The sequence below is a fragment of the Atractosteus spatula genome, chromosome 8 (assembly GCF_055471065.1).
Source record: "Atractosteus spatula isolate fAtrSpa1 chromosome 8, fAtrSpa1.hap1, whole genome shotgun sequence".
Classification (NCBI taxonomy): Eukaryota; Metazoa; Chordata; class Actinopteri; order Semionotiformes; family Lepisosteidae; genus Atractosteus; species Atractosteus spatula.
Window position 1 is genome coordinate 61,748,960 of NC_142713.1, and position 15,606 is coordinate 61,764,565.

Genomic DNA, 15,606 nt, shown 5'->3' on the forward strand with positions numbered 1-15,606 from the left:
CAATTACATAAAATACAATTAATATGCTTAATAGTTATAGTTCGTTGTTTTGAATGGAAGCTGTCTTGGGGTAGAAGCATCAGGCGGAAAAAAGTTTCAAGTGGGACCCGATTTGCCTGTTTTATTGCTGGAGTCATTCCACTGCATCTATTAAGTGGCACAGCTCATGTCGTGCGATACTTCGTGGTTACAAGTAAACACTCGTTTAGAGAGAGAAAACTGGCTCAAACCCAAATTATTTCATGCTCACTTACAAGATCTAAATTTATTCCAGCTCAAACCCTTTGGGCATCTTCTACAGCAGTGAAATACCAGACTCCCCTCTGTGACCCCGTACGTACGCCTTTCTAGAGCCAGGAAGAGCGTCAAGATCAGCGCCTCTCATTGGCTGAGGCCGCCGACCTTCCTTCAATAGGAAGGCTGCTTGTTAGGACTGGCCTTTCCCAAACATGGCGGATCGGTTGACGCAATTGCAGGATGCTGTAAATTCTGTAAGAAATGTATTTGGTTTTCTAGGCAACGTTGAACGGAATTTAAATGGTTATTAATAGTTTATTTCATGATCTCTAATTATCGAGAACGAAAAAATACGCATGGCTACGGGTTTTATATTGTCGGAATGTTTTGTTAATAAGCTATTGATTATATGTTATCCTGACCATTTGAATACTCTTGTATTTAATCTTTTCTAACTTATAAATTGCTTTCGGTGTAGACTTTCCTTTTAAAAACTCAAATGAAATTATTTATTAATATCTGTACGTTTGTAACAACACTCCCAGATAGTAATACTTCAGTAACTGTACTCGGATACAGTTCTGTCTCCCTACTTAATGAAAGCTTAAACATTCATTTTGAAAATGCTAAATACTCGAGAGCTGGCGTTCTTGGTTCTGTTTATAGTGAGGTATTTGTACTGCCTTAGCTCTTAAAACCGAGGACTCAAATCTGTCATTTCTAGTTCCACTAGAATGATTGATTTTTACCTGTTTTCTGCCCTTGGATCTTAGTCTTGCCCATAATGACTTTCAAGCAAATACTTTTCAAGATATCTGCTGTGCTTAACTCCATTCCAATTGGGTTTAATATTATAGTTCCCCTCTAACTTTCTGAACAACTTGGATTATTTGTCGGTGATGTGCAGACGGGTGGCAATGTTGCTGTCAAGCATACCATAAGTGTTCTTAATGCTATGTGGGCCGGTTGAATAAATTCAGCCAAGTCATGCTAATTTCTCATCTCGTTGTGCTGTTTAATAACTGAAGAGATTTTAAAACTACGAGCAGGTAGTGCAGTTTAAGAGTTTGCTGAGCAGAACTGAAACGGTTCTCTTGGAATGAGAAGCTGAAGACTCAGGTTATCCAGGACCTTCTGTTGAACCTTCTGTTGTCGCTGCAGTTGGCGGACCAGTTCTGCAACGCCATCGGAGTCCTGCAGCAGTGTGCGCCGCCGGCCTCCTTCAGCAACATTCAGACCGCCATCAACAAGGACCAGCCATCCAACCCCACAGAAGGTCTCTGCCTGTTCTACTAAGATGATCTCTTGTTAGAGGTTAAGTTACTGATGGGGGGTGGATATTTTAATATTGTGTAATACCTCAGTAAAAAAAAGAAATAAGGATACTGATGAAGATCAATAACTGTCCAATAGCTATTGAAGTGTTTACCTGTACAATTCATAATTAACAGGTTTATTCCAGCTGAAAGGAGAAGAAAGAAAACGCAACATTTCGGCTGTGGAGCCGTCTTCAGGTGTGAGTAAAACAGGGCAGACAGCAAAGATTAAATAGCACAGGAGAACAAAAGCTGGGAGAGTGGAGGAGATGGGAGCAGGGGAGAGGCAGAGAGGCCACTCAGGCGGTGCGAAGTGGAGAGAGGTGAAGAGAGTTGTGAAGTCGAAACCTGCGTGTGAATAGAGAAGATCACACGGAAACAAGTCTGTCGTTGAGAGAAGGGGGAAGGTGTGAACCAAGTTTCAGGATATTTTTTGTTTCTGATGAAATGAGAAACTATGTGTTTGGAGAGATCTTTAATCTTCACAGCCCTAACATGTTCTCTGAAGCGGTCTCTGAGTCTCCTTCCGGTTTCCCCAATATAGATAGCTGGGCATTTCCTACAAGAGATACAGTAAAAGAGGTCACCTGGGTGATCTGGAATTGTCCTGAAGGGCCTTGAATGAGAATGGTGTTAGATGTGTACTTGCGGGTGATGCAGCGAGCTCTGTTGCAGGGGAATATACCTGGCGTGGATGATTGCTGAGGGCTGAGGAGTCAAGGGAGCTGTGAACAAGAAGGTTATGCAGATTAGGTGGTCGGCGATATGAGATGATGTGGCGGCCAGAAAAGAGGGCCCCAGTGGAGGGGTCAGCCTGTAGGATGGAAAAGTTGTCATTAATAGTCCTGGGGATAGAAAATGTGTTGGGGTGAAAGGGAAGCACCAAAAGAATGCAGTTTTTAGGCCAGGGGTTCTTGATCGAGTTGATGGTCTGGGGGCTGTTTTTGGCTCGGGTGAGGGCCCTGTCAATGACACTGCTAGGGTATCCTCTGTTGATGAAAAGGGAGTGCATTTTGAGTGCTTGGTTCTGGAAATCCATGTCATCACTGCAGAGTCGTCGTAGCCGAAGGAACTGTGAAAAGGGGGAGAGTTTTTAGTGTGTTTGGGGTGTAATGAGCTGTACAGGAGATAGCTGTGTGAATCTGTGGGTTTGTAATCGACTGAAGTAGAGAGTCGGGGATGATTAATGGACAGGTTTATGTCTAGAAATGGAAGAGTAGCAGAGGATATGTTAACTGTATATTTGAAGGATGGGTGGAAGTTGGTGAAGTGATGCAGGAAGAAGTTCATAATTATTCACATAGTGGTGGCCATACCAAAAAATTGAGCTTGGCTTTTTCTTACTTTCTAACGGAAAAGGCTTTTTTAACAGTTACAGTGGTTTTTAGTGCATAATGCATATGTTTAGAATGTGTGCGGTGGGACTTTAGGCCAAAAATAATAGCACAAAACAGTATTTTTGTACTAAGAAAGCATGAAGTTATTTTCTGATTAAATCATTTTCCTTTGTGATTTCAAAGTGTCAGTTTTGTTGGAGGTCTTTCCATGAAGAATAAAACATTTGTTGTTTTTTTTTAAAAAGGCACTTTTATCTTTGCTTGCTCAAATCCGGCAATGCATGAATAAGCAATTCTGGAGAAGTTGACACTCAGAGCAAGGAACTGACCCTCAGTCATCAAAAGGCAAGGATATATCCAGTCACTGGGCAGAATGGTTTTAGAGCCCCTGCCAGAAGAAAAGACTTGGTTTTCATTGGCAGACCTTCCACTACTGTTCCCAAACAGAGTGATCCGCAAATCTTTATCCTGTTGAAAGCTACTGGAAAGCTGTCATAATGGGTGAAAGGTGCCCTTCAGTTCAACACATCACTATCCTCAGCGCAACCTCACCTGAGTCTGAACTGGCCAGAAGACTGGGAGGGGTCTGGGCTACAGGCATTCAAGAACAGAGGCCCGGTGTACCAATGGGTTGTATTTTGATGAGTGAGTGTAGCTGGCAATGTTGGAAGTGCTGTGAACAGCAGAAATCATAAAAACCTTTTCCTTCCTCTGTAAGATTTCATGATTGCCATTGGACTGCATTTTCTGTGAGTCACTCTACACTACCTGTTTACGATAACCGCCAGTATCTTCTCAATTTCCATAAACAAGTCTAAGCTTGTTACATTCCCTCTGGCCTGTTACTAATATATTTGGCACATTGACATCACAGCCTCATTCTCAGCTGTACAGAAATCCATACTGGTTTTCTTTTGTTGGGAAAAGTTCTATCCATTTCCATGTGATGGATTCTGATTTTGTACATGGTCTTTTGCAGACACTGGGGTTCTTGATTAAGCTACACCTTTATATAACTACTTGTGCTATCCTTAAACTTTCATGAAAAGGTGTGATGATTTTTTTTTCTTTTGCTGTATGTGATTTTTAAGAAGTGTTTTCCTTCTCGGAAATAAAGATACTGCAACTAGTTCTTGTACTGTTTCCCTGATCAGACAGTTTGAGTGACCTCAAATTGGACTACCTCAAAACTCATGCTGGTAAAAGAAAATACAATTTCCTTCAAATACTTGAGTTTCCAAGTGAGTTCCGCAGGTCGTCTCATGTTTTGGGTTTAAAAAAGGCAGTGCAAAAAGTTTACTTCTGTTCCTCCCATGTGTGGTTTCTTGTTTAGCTGGTGGGAGGAGGGGATTACCATTTCAGGCACTTGTTTGAGCTGTGCAGCACATGGAAATATGGTATTAGTGGTCTTGTCAGTAGGATGAGGTTATTTAAGTAATCTTTTAACCAAACTGTGCATGATGTAGTGAAACAAATGAGACTTCCACTAATAAGCATCTGATTAGGCTTTACAGGAAATCACACTAACGTAATCCAAAACCAGGTTCTAACAGAACAGGGGTCTGTAGCTTGTTAACCTCTGTATGACTCATGATATTGTGCTGTTCCAGTCAAAGGTTGTTTTTTTTTTTTTGCTGTGTCTTTTCCATTTCAGAAGTATCATATTTCTTACCCTTGAAACCCCTGCATTTTGCATGTTCTCCCCACCCTTGAGGACATTCTCATGGTGCTGTGTCCATGTTCTGCATATTTTACACCCATGTAGGGTCTGCGTTATAAAACCTTTGTTTGCTTTATTTAAAGTAATCCTTATCGTAGTATTTGATTCATTTTGCACCATTATTCAGAAACTACCAAACAGGGCAGTGATGTTGTGATGCTTTGGCCATTCTCTAATCTGGGAAAACAGATAGGGTTTTACTTAGGCTTCTAGTTTTAAAGCTGTCTGGAGGAACCAACTTAGCTTCCTTAGAATTCAAACAGTAGAAAACCTGGTAGTGCAACACTGTTTTAATCCAAGTTCTCAAGAAGAGTGTTTTGTCTGAACTGTTATGCTGATTAAAAAAACTACATGGGATGATGCACAGAAGAAGACATTTTATATACATTATATATACTCCCTTGGTTTATTGAAAAATCTGTAATGGAAAATTAAAGGTTTTGTTCCCATTTTCACTTGATGTTGACCTTAAATCTCACTTGAGTTAAGTACTCAGCTTAATTTAGTCTGCTCTAAAGTTGAAGACATACAGTAGGTGGCTTGTCACTGCTTTTGTTCAAATGCCATTTTTCTGCTTTCAGAATATGCCCAGTTGTTTGCTGCTTTGATTGCCCGAACTGCGAAGGACATTGATGTGCTGATCGACTCGCTGCCGAGTGAGGAGTCAACTGCAGCCTTACAAGTAAGTTTAGTTTTTTCGTCTTCCTCTTTTATACTGCCAGAGTTTGAAACTGCAGAGTCCTCCCATATGGGGGGAGCGTATGTTTTTTTTTTAAATTTCAAACTGGCTGGGCACTAGGTTTGCAAGGAATGTTTTGCTTTTCTGCGTCGCATTACACTTAACCACCATCTTGTTTGTTTTAATCAACACCTTTAAGGGAGCAGTAAATGCATGTGTTTCAGGCACAACCACGATAAGTATCAAATCTCTGAGAAGAAGTCCTTTTCAGACCTTTTTCCAATTGCTTAAGTTACTGTACTATTGGCTGGTCATGGTAATGTTTTGGTATTCTATACTAAATGTTGCTCATCTCACAGCCTACGAAAAAAGTCTGTCTGGTCGGTTAACTGTCCTTTTAATAGAGGTTACCAAGGAAAGAAGGCTGTCTATCTTACTTTTGCATTTCAGACAAAATCTGACAAAATCACCAAGTACCTTACAAATTTGTCACAACAGGGCATGTTGTAAATATCAAGGTCTAAAGTATAGATTTTACTGAATTCAATATTCAGAGCTTATTAAATGTCCATGAACCAGGAATAGCTGACAATGGCTGAATGAAATCTCAATCTTTGGAAGAACTGAGCTGAGTTACTGAATGCTTGTTTGGGTTAGGTTAGGTGAGAGCAATGTCCTCTGCAGCTGCCTGAGAGGCAGCACAGTTGCTTTTACATCCAGATCACAGAATATATCTTTATCAGTCTTATCATAAATCTTAAGTAACCCTCAGAGTTGTGTGGCTCTTGACACACGGCTAGCTTATTTATAGTACATCCCTCTGCATGTGAAAGAGCTTGAAGACAGGATCCTCTGTGGGGCTCTCAGCTAAATCAAAGCATGCTCATGGGTTTTGTGTTTTTAGCAGCGATGGCTTTATGGACAGCAGTGTGTGTCACAGCATTGTGCATCTAGCTTAAAAGCCAATAGAAAAACAGGCCTATTTGGGGAGACATTCATGTGCGCTCTACAGTTTGTCAGGCTTTGAAATGAGTTTCACATCTTGGATAGTGGGTGTGTGGCTGTCTATAACAAGCCTACATTTCATCAATCAGTGAAAAGCTGAGGAAAGATTCAGAGCTTTCCTGTCTTTGGTCAGTTGGAACACCTAGGTATTTGAGTTTTTAGGGTTTCCCAAGTAGAAAAATGACTGATCCTGTCAATATGGTTTTGCATAACTGTTTTGAAAGAATAGTGATGCAGTGCTGCAGCAGCACGTGTTTGGGAGTTCACACAGAAGACTCTAAATCTCTTTGCATACAAGTGTCATATCAGTGACTAATTTTCCCAGTTTGTATGTTATTGAATATCAGCGGTCTGACATTTAGGTGTTTTATTTTCTGATGCCCCTTTTGTATTTGTTACATCAAATTCAGTATTAAAATTATTGTATAGTCATATATTACTTAGTAAGTACCTGCTGCAATGTTGCACTGATTGTTTCTTAACAAAGCTGACTCGTTATGCACTCTTAAGGAGGTTTTGACACAATCCAACTGCCATTTCCTTTTGTTACATCACATCACAACTGGCTTTAGGTTAATTGAATTGCGTTTGCCTTCCTGTTGCAGTTTAACTATTTTCCATGAATGCGATTAATCTAGAACTAAAAGCAGAACAATATCTAGAACAGAATGGCAGGTTAATTGAGATTTTTCTGCTAACAGTTTGCAAGGAGATGTCTAAATGCTGCGTGGTGTAAAATATAAATGCTGTGATTTTGCTGTTTGTGGTCTCACAGACATGAAGTGTTTGCACTGTTTTTAAATATTACCTGCCTATAAGCAAGCTTTGCTCAATTTATTGTGGATTTGTTATGTCATGTAACCCATAGTGCTTAACCCTAATACTGCAAACAGTTTAGAATAGACTTTGAGGTCCCTGTGTTCAACTTATTCCCAAGAGCATTTATATTTTTGCCAAATAAAGAGCTTAAAAGGTGGATATGCAGTGTGCTGGAATATTACGTTACAAAGCAAGAATTGTCCTGTATGGATTTTTTTTTTGCAATCGGAAGATTTGCTGAAGGCACATGCCTCAGCAGGATGCAAAATGGCACATCTTGCTCATGTACGGATATATCTTTTTTCTGAGGTGTTGTGACTCATTTCAACTAAAGGTTTAATTGCATGCAACATTATCATATATGCTTGGTACCACAAGCGTGCTGATAATCGGAGATATTTGGCAGAATATGAGCAAGTTCTTTAATAAACACCTTCTAACTGTTTACTTTTATCTTCTGTTATCCGTGGCAGGAAATGGGATGTGGTAATGTATCTTCAGTAAGCAGTTCCTCTTTCACAGTTTATTACAGCCTTGGTGCTGCATTCAAGTGAGAACTTTGTGCTTCTAACATTAATGCTGGATTATTTTATATGTAATTAAAATCTGTAATTAAATTTACAAACATGCCCGTTTTCATCAGACGTTACGCCAAAAAATAAAGCACATTGCATAGTTTCTGGTATAACTCAGGAAGTTGGCAGTTTTTAGAATGCTATGATTTCAACAATGAAATAATTTTACATTCTCGCAATGAAATGGATATTTCACTGTGGTTTTTAAATTAACAACGCATCCATTGTTGAGACCTTGCTTGGTGGAAAATGCCAATCCTAGCAAAAAAAAAAGATGACAAACATCTGGAAGCGTAGCTTCACAGCTTCAGAGTCCTGGGTTCAAATCTGTCCGAGTCTTTGAGGAGCTTTTATGTTCTCCCTGTGTTGGATATTTCCAGGTGCTCTGGTTTTCTCCCATAGTTCAAAGACGTGCTGTCCAGGTTAATTGCCCTGTGTATGTGAGTGTTTGCTTGCCCTGTAATACAGGGATGTCCCACCTGGTGTCCTGTGCCTGATGTTGAGACTCCTGCTGAAGCAATGTTTCGCCTTCCTGGTCCTGGAATATTCTGGTGTTGAGCTGCTGATGAATTAAACTTACCCTGCCAGCAGATTTATAACTGTTCACTCGGTTCTTAGTCTCATAAGTCATTTATATTGATTTCAAACAAATAATTCAAATGGATCTACATTTCAACTTTTTGCTTTCTGAACAGTTTACCAATTGCTCCTGCCATTGCACATGGGGAATGATGCTGTTAAACTTTCTTTAACCCAGTGTTTAAATTCCACTGTGCTAGACTAAATGGCACAAATTCTGAAACCTATCTTCTGATACAGAGTTGATGCTTAATTTGAACCTTTTTCACTGTTCAGAGACAGCAAAAAATTTTTTTAAACAAGTCATTCTAGCAGATGTCCAATAAGCTTAATGCTTTATGAGATGGAATGAAATCAGGAGGCAACTCCAGTGTCAGGACTAGGAAATGCTACTCCGGAGATAAATTGGCCGCTGCACTGAAAGTAGATGGGCCTGCTGCTCCTTTGACAATGATTGCTTCACAGTTCAGGAACGCATGTAGAGCTGATGCCATCACACAGCCGAGAGGATCCGTATCCTTTCATGTGGCAAAACTAGTACATTTGTCTGAAAAAATTAAGGAAAAAGGTTTGTGAATTTCCCCCCCCTCCCACTTTTTACTTTACTTAGGCTGCAAGCTTGCGCCAGCTTGAGGAGGAAAATCACGAGGCAGCAGCTCGACTGGAGGAGGTGGTGTATCGAGGGGACATGCTACTGGAGAAAATCCAGAATGCTTTGGCAGACATCGCGCAGTCTCAGCTACGGACGAGGAGTGGAGCACCCAGCCAGCCAGTTCCAGACTCCTAACAGCAGGGGGCAGCACCCAGCTGTACAAACACAAGAAGCCAACAAATCTTGAGGACTTTTTTCTTTCATTGACATTGAAAGCAAGATGCTTCCATGAATGCCAGAGTATGGCAACTATGTGGGAAACTATCATGTTAATGATTATTTAGCGCTTGCTTTTAATTGACTAAAGTGCCCACTAGAGATATTTTCTGTACTTTTTGTTAATGTTAACTTCTTAATATTGTAAATTATGTATTTATACCCTTTCATGTCTAATTCTAGATACATGTTCACTACTAGGTCAACTAAGAAATCCAAAGTTTTTTTCAATCTCTTTTTTTTATTTGTCAGTTGTTAAATTGATGCAGAAGTGAACGAGGATGACTTTAAACCCCTAATTTAATTAAAACAAACACATAAGTGATGACTGTCTGTGTGCTGTTGAAATGGCACGTGGCTACATCCCATGAGCAGCTGTAGTCAGAATAATTCCAGGTCTGACAAGTCGTAAGAACGAGAGCAGTGGCTCTGTGGCTCAGGATCTGCGCCTGTGGCTGGAAGGTTGCCGGTTCGTATCCCACAGCCGACAGAGGAATCCTTCTCCGTTGGGCCCCTGAGCAAGGCCCTTAACCCCAGCTGCTCCAGGGGTGCTGTATAAATGGCTGACTCTGCGCTCTGACCCCAGGCTTCTCTCCCTCTCTGTGTCTCATGGAGAGTAAGTTGGGCTATGTCAAAAGACAAATTCCTAATGCAAGAAATTGTATATGGCCAATAAAGTGATCTTATTCAGACATTAGCAAGCTGCCAGTACTTCATGCAAAAGTGCTTATCAGCCTTTAAGATGTCTCTTTCAATGCAGGTTAATTAATTTCTGTTAAAGTTCCATTAAATCTTATAAACAGATGAGCAAGATCTGTTTTGAAACAGAAGAAACAATCTTAACCAGCAGCCCCTCCAGTTCACTCCATTGCAATGTTTTACTCACACAAGCTCCTTGTTTTATTGATCATTAGCTGTCTCAGTAATTTAAGTGCTGGTTGCCTTAAGGAAAGGGAGTGAGCTGCAGGGGCAACCAGTTGAGGCCCTCATGAGCATTCCCAAGCTAGGCTGGGTGTTTTCTGCCTTTTCAGTGTGGGGGGAGCCCTTTTCAAGAAATCTCTACCAATAAAGAGCTGAAATCTGTAGGTGGGTATAAAAAATGACTTGAAAAGATCTTAGACACTTCAACACACTTCATCATGCTGTTAGCACTGATCTGCCCTGTGATAATGATCATCTTTACACACCCAGCCTGGGAATTACATCACAGTGTGCCTTTCTAGCACCTGCTTTGGAGAACTCCTGGTTGGCCCTGGACGCCTTGCTGAAAACCCCTAATCTACAAAATACTATGTGCCCTAAGAAGGCTATATTTGGAATTTTAAATACAAGCTTTCTCTTTTAATCAAACTGGTTATTTACCCTCATTATTACACTTAATATTAAACCTTTCACGTACTGTACTACAATTTTAATGAAACAGGTTACGGAGATTAAAAACGGGAGAATGTCTGGCTCTGCGTGACTGAAAGTGTCCTCATGGTGAGCAGAACTTGGAAATGGTTTGTCAGCCATTCTCTCTCTGTTCACTGAGGTTAGATGCTTCAGTTCTACAGTCATGTGAAAAATAAAGTACACCCTCTTTCCATTCTGTGGTTTTATATATCAGGACATAAAATAATCTGGTCCTTACCGGGTCCTAGAATTGGGTAAATCTAACCTCAGGTGACAAACGCATAACGGATTCCACTATGTCATTTAACAAAAAATAAGCCAACATGCAGAAGCCACTTATAAAAAAAAATAAGTACACTCCTTGATTCAGTAGCTTGTAGAACCACCTTTAGCAGCAATAACTTGAAATAAATCATTTCCTGTGTGAGTTTATCAGTCTCTCACATCAGTTTGGCCCACTCTTCTTTACAACATTGCTTCAGTTCATTGATGTCTGAGAGCATTCGTTCATGCGCAGCTCTCTTAAGGTCCTGCCACAGCATCTCAATGGGGTTGAGGTCTGGACTTTGACTTGGCCATTCCTATACCTTGATTCTTTTCTTTTTCAGCCTTTCAGTTCTAGAAAGGTTGTGTGCTTGGGATCATTGACCCAATTTCAGCCATGCTGTCGGACAGATGGCCTCACATTTGTGTCTAGAATACTCTGGTATAAAGAGGAGTTCATGGTCGACTCGATGACTCTAAGGTGCCCAGATCCTGTGGCTGCAAAACAAGCCAAAATCACCCCTCCACCACCATGCTTGACGGTACGAGGCGTTTGTGGCGATACGCTGCATTCGGGTTTTCTTGTGGTGTGGTCAGATGCAACTTTGCAAATCTAAGCCGTGCTGCCATGTTCTTTTTGGAGAGAAGGGACTTTCTCCTGGCTGGCCTTCCAAGAAAGCCATACTAGTTCAGTCTTTTTCTGATCATACGGTCATGAACTTTAACATTTAAAATGTTAACTGAGGCCTGTAGATCCCTAGATGTAGCTCTTGGGTTCTTTGTGATTTCTCTCGGCATTATACAGTCTGACCTTGGGGTGACGTAGCCGAGACACCCACTCCTGGAAAGATTGGCAACCATCTTGAATGTTCTCTATTTGTAAATAATCCTTCTCACTGTAGAATGATGGATTTCAAATTGTTTGGAAATGGCCTTATAACCCTTCTCTGAGTTCATTACTGATGTCCTTTCTTCTTGGCAGGGTGTTAACACACACCTGAATACTCCAGACCACCATACTGCCAAAAGTTCTGCTTTTATAGAGGTGGTCACAGGTGGTCCTGATGATCAACTAATCAGGTGCATTTGATTAGCAGCACCTGGCTGTTAAATATCTTCTTAATTGCTATGGAAGCAGTAAGGGTGTACTTAATTTGTCCACATGGTTATCTGAGGCTAGATTTGTCTATTTATAGAAGTTGGTGAGGACCAGATGATTGTTATTTATGCCCTGATATGTAAAACCATTGAATTGAAAGAGGGTTTACTTTCTTTTTCACATGACTGTATATCTATTGTATTTCCCAGTCAATGATAACAGCATTGATTTCACATCTTTAGCATAGCCTCATTCAGTTGTTTACTTTAAAACCCCAATTCTGGGTGTGTCTGACAGAAAACTGAATAGACTACAGAACGGGGAATTGTCAGTCAGAAATTCTTGAAATTATCAAGATTAATTCCAGAGATTATCAGAGTTTGAGTGCCTACAGTGTAAGAAGTCATTGTTGGTGGAATTTAATGCTTTCACTTTGAAATGTGATTAAAATAGTTCACTTTTAATTTCCTCTTCACGTACTACAAAAGTTTTTGTGGATTTTCATTGTTTGCATTATTATGTAAAGAAATATAAATCACTAATTCTAATCAGACTGGGGTTTCTGGCATGAAGATTTCACTTGTCCATAAATTGTGACAAATTAGCATGCCACATTTTCCCATTGTCTAGGAATCGTTGTTTATATTGCTGATTCACCAACCTGAATGTAGATGTTAAGGGGTTTAACAAAGTGTAAGTGAATTTTAAACTGAGTCATATTTCAGATACATTTGAAAGTAATTCTAAGGATTACTAATGATTTGCATTAATTTAATCCGACATTCCGGCAAAACATGTAATGAATGGTAGAATGAGAAAAAAGTAATCCTACGTTACCAAAAGAGGTTTTGTAAGTATATATTTTTGTTGAGCCTGAAAAACTCAATAAATTGATCACTGTTGGGTTGGGAACTTTGATTAAGTGAGACATAAAAAATCAGACATGCTTTGGATATTAATTCGTTGATGTAAGTGCCTGCGTTAGGAGACCTCTCTCAGATGTGAGGGAAAAGGGACACCTTTCTCACAAGCACTCTCAAGTGAGCATTCTGTCAGAAATACTGAACTTTGTTCTTGCAGTGAAGGGGAACTTGTGGTTTGGGATATTTTAGTGAGCTGTGTAAGTGCAGTGGGTGTGAGAAAGTAATGAGAGCAATGGTACAGTTATTGCAACTGGTACAGACCTGTTTTAATATGAGCTCATGTTGCATGATGAGCTAATGGGCTTTTTTTATTTAATGTGTTTAATGATTCTGACTACCTTCCTTTTTCTGCAGTGGCCACTTCTGTACTGAAAGTACTTTTGAGCCCAAATTGCTTCTTCTCATTTGCAATCTTCCTTGTGCTGTTATATCACTAAATGGCGTTCCACTTGTTTAATGTGATTCTCCAGTATTTTGGTGCACCTCTGTAAATTACATGTTTATTAAGTTAGCTTTCGGATAACTGAGACACTTCATGTTACGTGTAGAGACAGAAATGTTAACCAGATCTGTCTAGATCTTAGTAAGTAAGACATTAAAGCTTGATTACAAGCTTTAAAGATCACTGCCCCTTATTGTTTAGCCATTAAATTAATTTCCCGGGACCCTATATATATAGATTTGCTTGGGGTAACAATTAAACCCGACAGATGTTTTTCCAGTATTGATCAAAACCTATGTTGAATGTCTGGCATATTTTTTCTTTGAATTAATAATTCAGATTTTACAACAGTTTAATTCATGTGAGAAGCCTTCAGTAATGGTTTGAGCAAAATCAGCGGCTCTTAATGTAAATAACATAGTTGTCAAGCAATGAGGCAAAAGAAGATAACAACTAATAACAGTCCCTAATAGCGGCATTTCCTGTGCTTCATTCCTAATGAAACTTGTGTTGTCTAGGTTTCCTGGCCTGTTTTAGAATGGGTTTTCAATCCCTTATCATGGCAACATTTTATTACCCATGAAAACAATTCTCTAAAAATTCTCTTAAATTTTTAAATTTAAAAATTCTCTGTAATTTTTAAGCAATAGGACTTTTGTGATTGCTTAGTCTCATTATAAATGGTTTGAAATGCAGTGTACAGTAAATCCTACTGAAGTAATTTAAACTCTGGACCACACTCCTTGATTTTTCCATTTCCTTTTTAAAGAAATGTTCTTCTGCCAACCTGGAAGGAGTGATTTACCCCAAACCTGAGAATTGCACTGACTGTGATAGAGCAGCACGTCTGGAGCTCAGAATGAGGTTGGTCAACTCTGTGCTGATCGCTGAGTTTGACCTCGGTCACGTTTTTGAATGGGAAAGTAATACAGTGTGTAATGTATCAGTTAAACTATACCCTTTGAAGAAAATTTGTTTTCAGGGGATCTAACCTTTTTAGGTTTCATTGGTGATACATTTACCTTATTTCTTATAAAGTATTAGCTGTTTTATTTCATTTTCAGTGTAAAAATTACCTTTCGATGTCTGGAATGGGATGATATGTATTTATGTCATTTTGTTAATATTATGATAAGGCTGGAGAAGCACCAAGAAAATTCCACTGCAATGCCTTAATGTTGTAATCCCCAATATAATAGATGTATTTATTTAAGACTTTTAAAACTGAAAATGTGAAAGCAAAGTGACAGGTCACGCATTTAGGATATTTAAATACCTTCAAATGCACTGTTACCTACGTCTGATAGGATGAGATCTTTACTCGGATCAGCTATTAAATTGATTGTTAATATTTAGCATAACCCAAATAGGTCTGTGATATATCTTAAGAAAATGTGAATTGTAACTAACAAAAAAAAAAAGATTTATATTTCAGGCACATTTTCAGTACATTGCCATCATTCTAGTCAGAATGCCACACAACTACATTTTGCTGTTCTTTAAACATCCACATTGAAGTTGTCAGAGGACATTCTGTAAATATTAATCTTTTCCACTTAGAGTTGACAATATACAGTACAGTATGTGGCCAAAAAAGGAAAAAAAACTGCTCTCTACAACTCTCTTGGAGCAGCAGTGATGGATAGTGGTTAGGTCTCTGAACTGCAAACAGGAGGCTCAAATGCTTCAGTAAATGCCCTACTGTGTAATTCACTTACTCCAAGTCTTCTTGTTGAATAAAAATTTGTTCCTAATTGACATATTTGGTTCAGTAAAGGATTGCTGTGATTCTATGTTCCATCATTCAATGTATATTAATAGCACAATGACCCCCTATGTTATTACAATAATTTAATGTTATTTTTAGAAAATAAATAATTACCAACCTGTGAATAATGAATATGAGAGGTGATGGTTAGTTTCAGTGATTTTGTTGCCCCTTATTTTTTAAAACTGAGAAAAAGAGTTAGTATGCGCTCGACTGTCCACTCTCCAAATGCGGTCTGTGTGGGTCCTAATGCCCAGTATAGTGACAGAGACACTATACTGGAAAAAGGCGCCATCCTACCAATGAGACATAAAACCTCTGTGCTCCCAGGGTGTTTCTCGAAAAGAGTAGGGGTGTTACCCTGGCATCCTGGCTTTCACTAATCATGGCCTCCTAATAATCCCCATCTCTGAACTGGCTTCATCACTCTGCTCTCCTCCCCACTGAGAGCTGGTGTGTGGGTAGCGGACTGGTGCACTCTGGCTGCCATCGCATTATCCAGGTGGGGCTACACACTGGTGGTGGTGGAGGGGATCCCCATTACCTGTAAAGAGCTTTGAGTGGAGTGTCCAGAAAACCA

The 15,606-nt window shown here is 39.6% G+C and overlaps 1 protein-coding gene across 1 annotated transcript; it reads left to right on the forward strand.

The window, feature by feature from the left end:
• Positions 1 to 434: 434 nt before the first annotated feature.
• med21 (mediator complex subunit 21) lies at positions 435 to 9,833 on the forward strand. The gene is made up of 4 exons (XM_088922887.1): positions 435 to 491; positions 1,399 to 1,513; positions 5,192 to 5,292; positions 8,878 to 9,833. The coding sequence occupies exons 1-4, from the start codon at positions 450 to 452 to the stop codon at positions 9,052 to 9,054; spliced, it is 435 nt and encodes a 144-aa protein (XP_088779013.1). The 5' UTR covers positions 435 to 449; the 3' UTR covers positions 9,055 to 9,833.
• Positions 9,834 to 15,606: the final 5,773 nt, after the last annotated feature.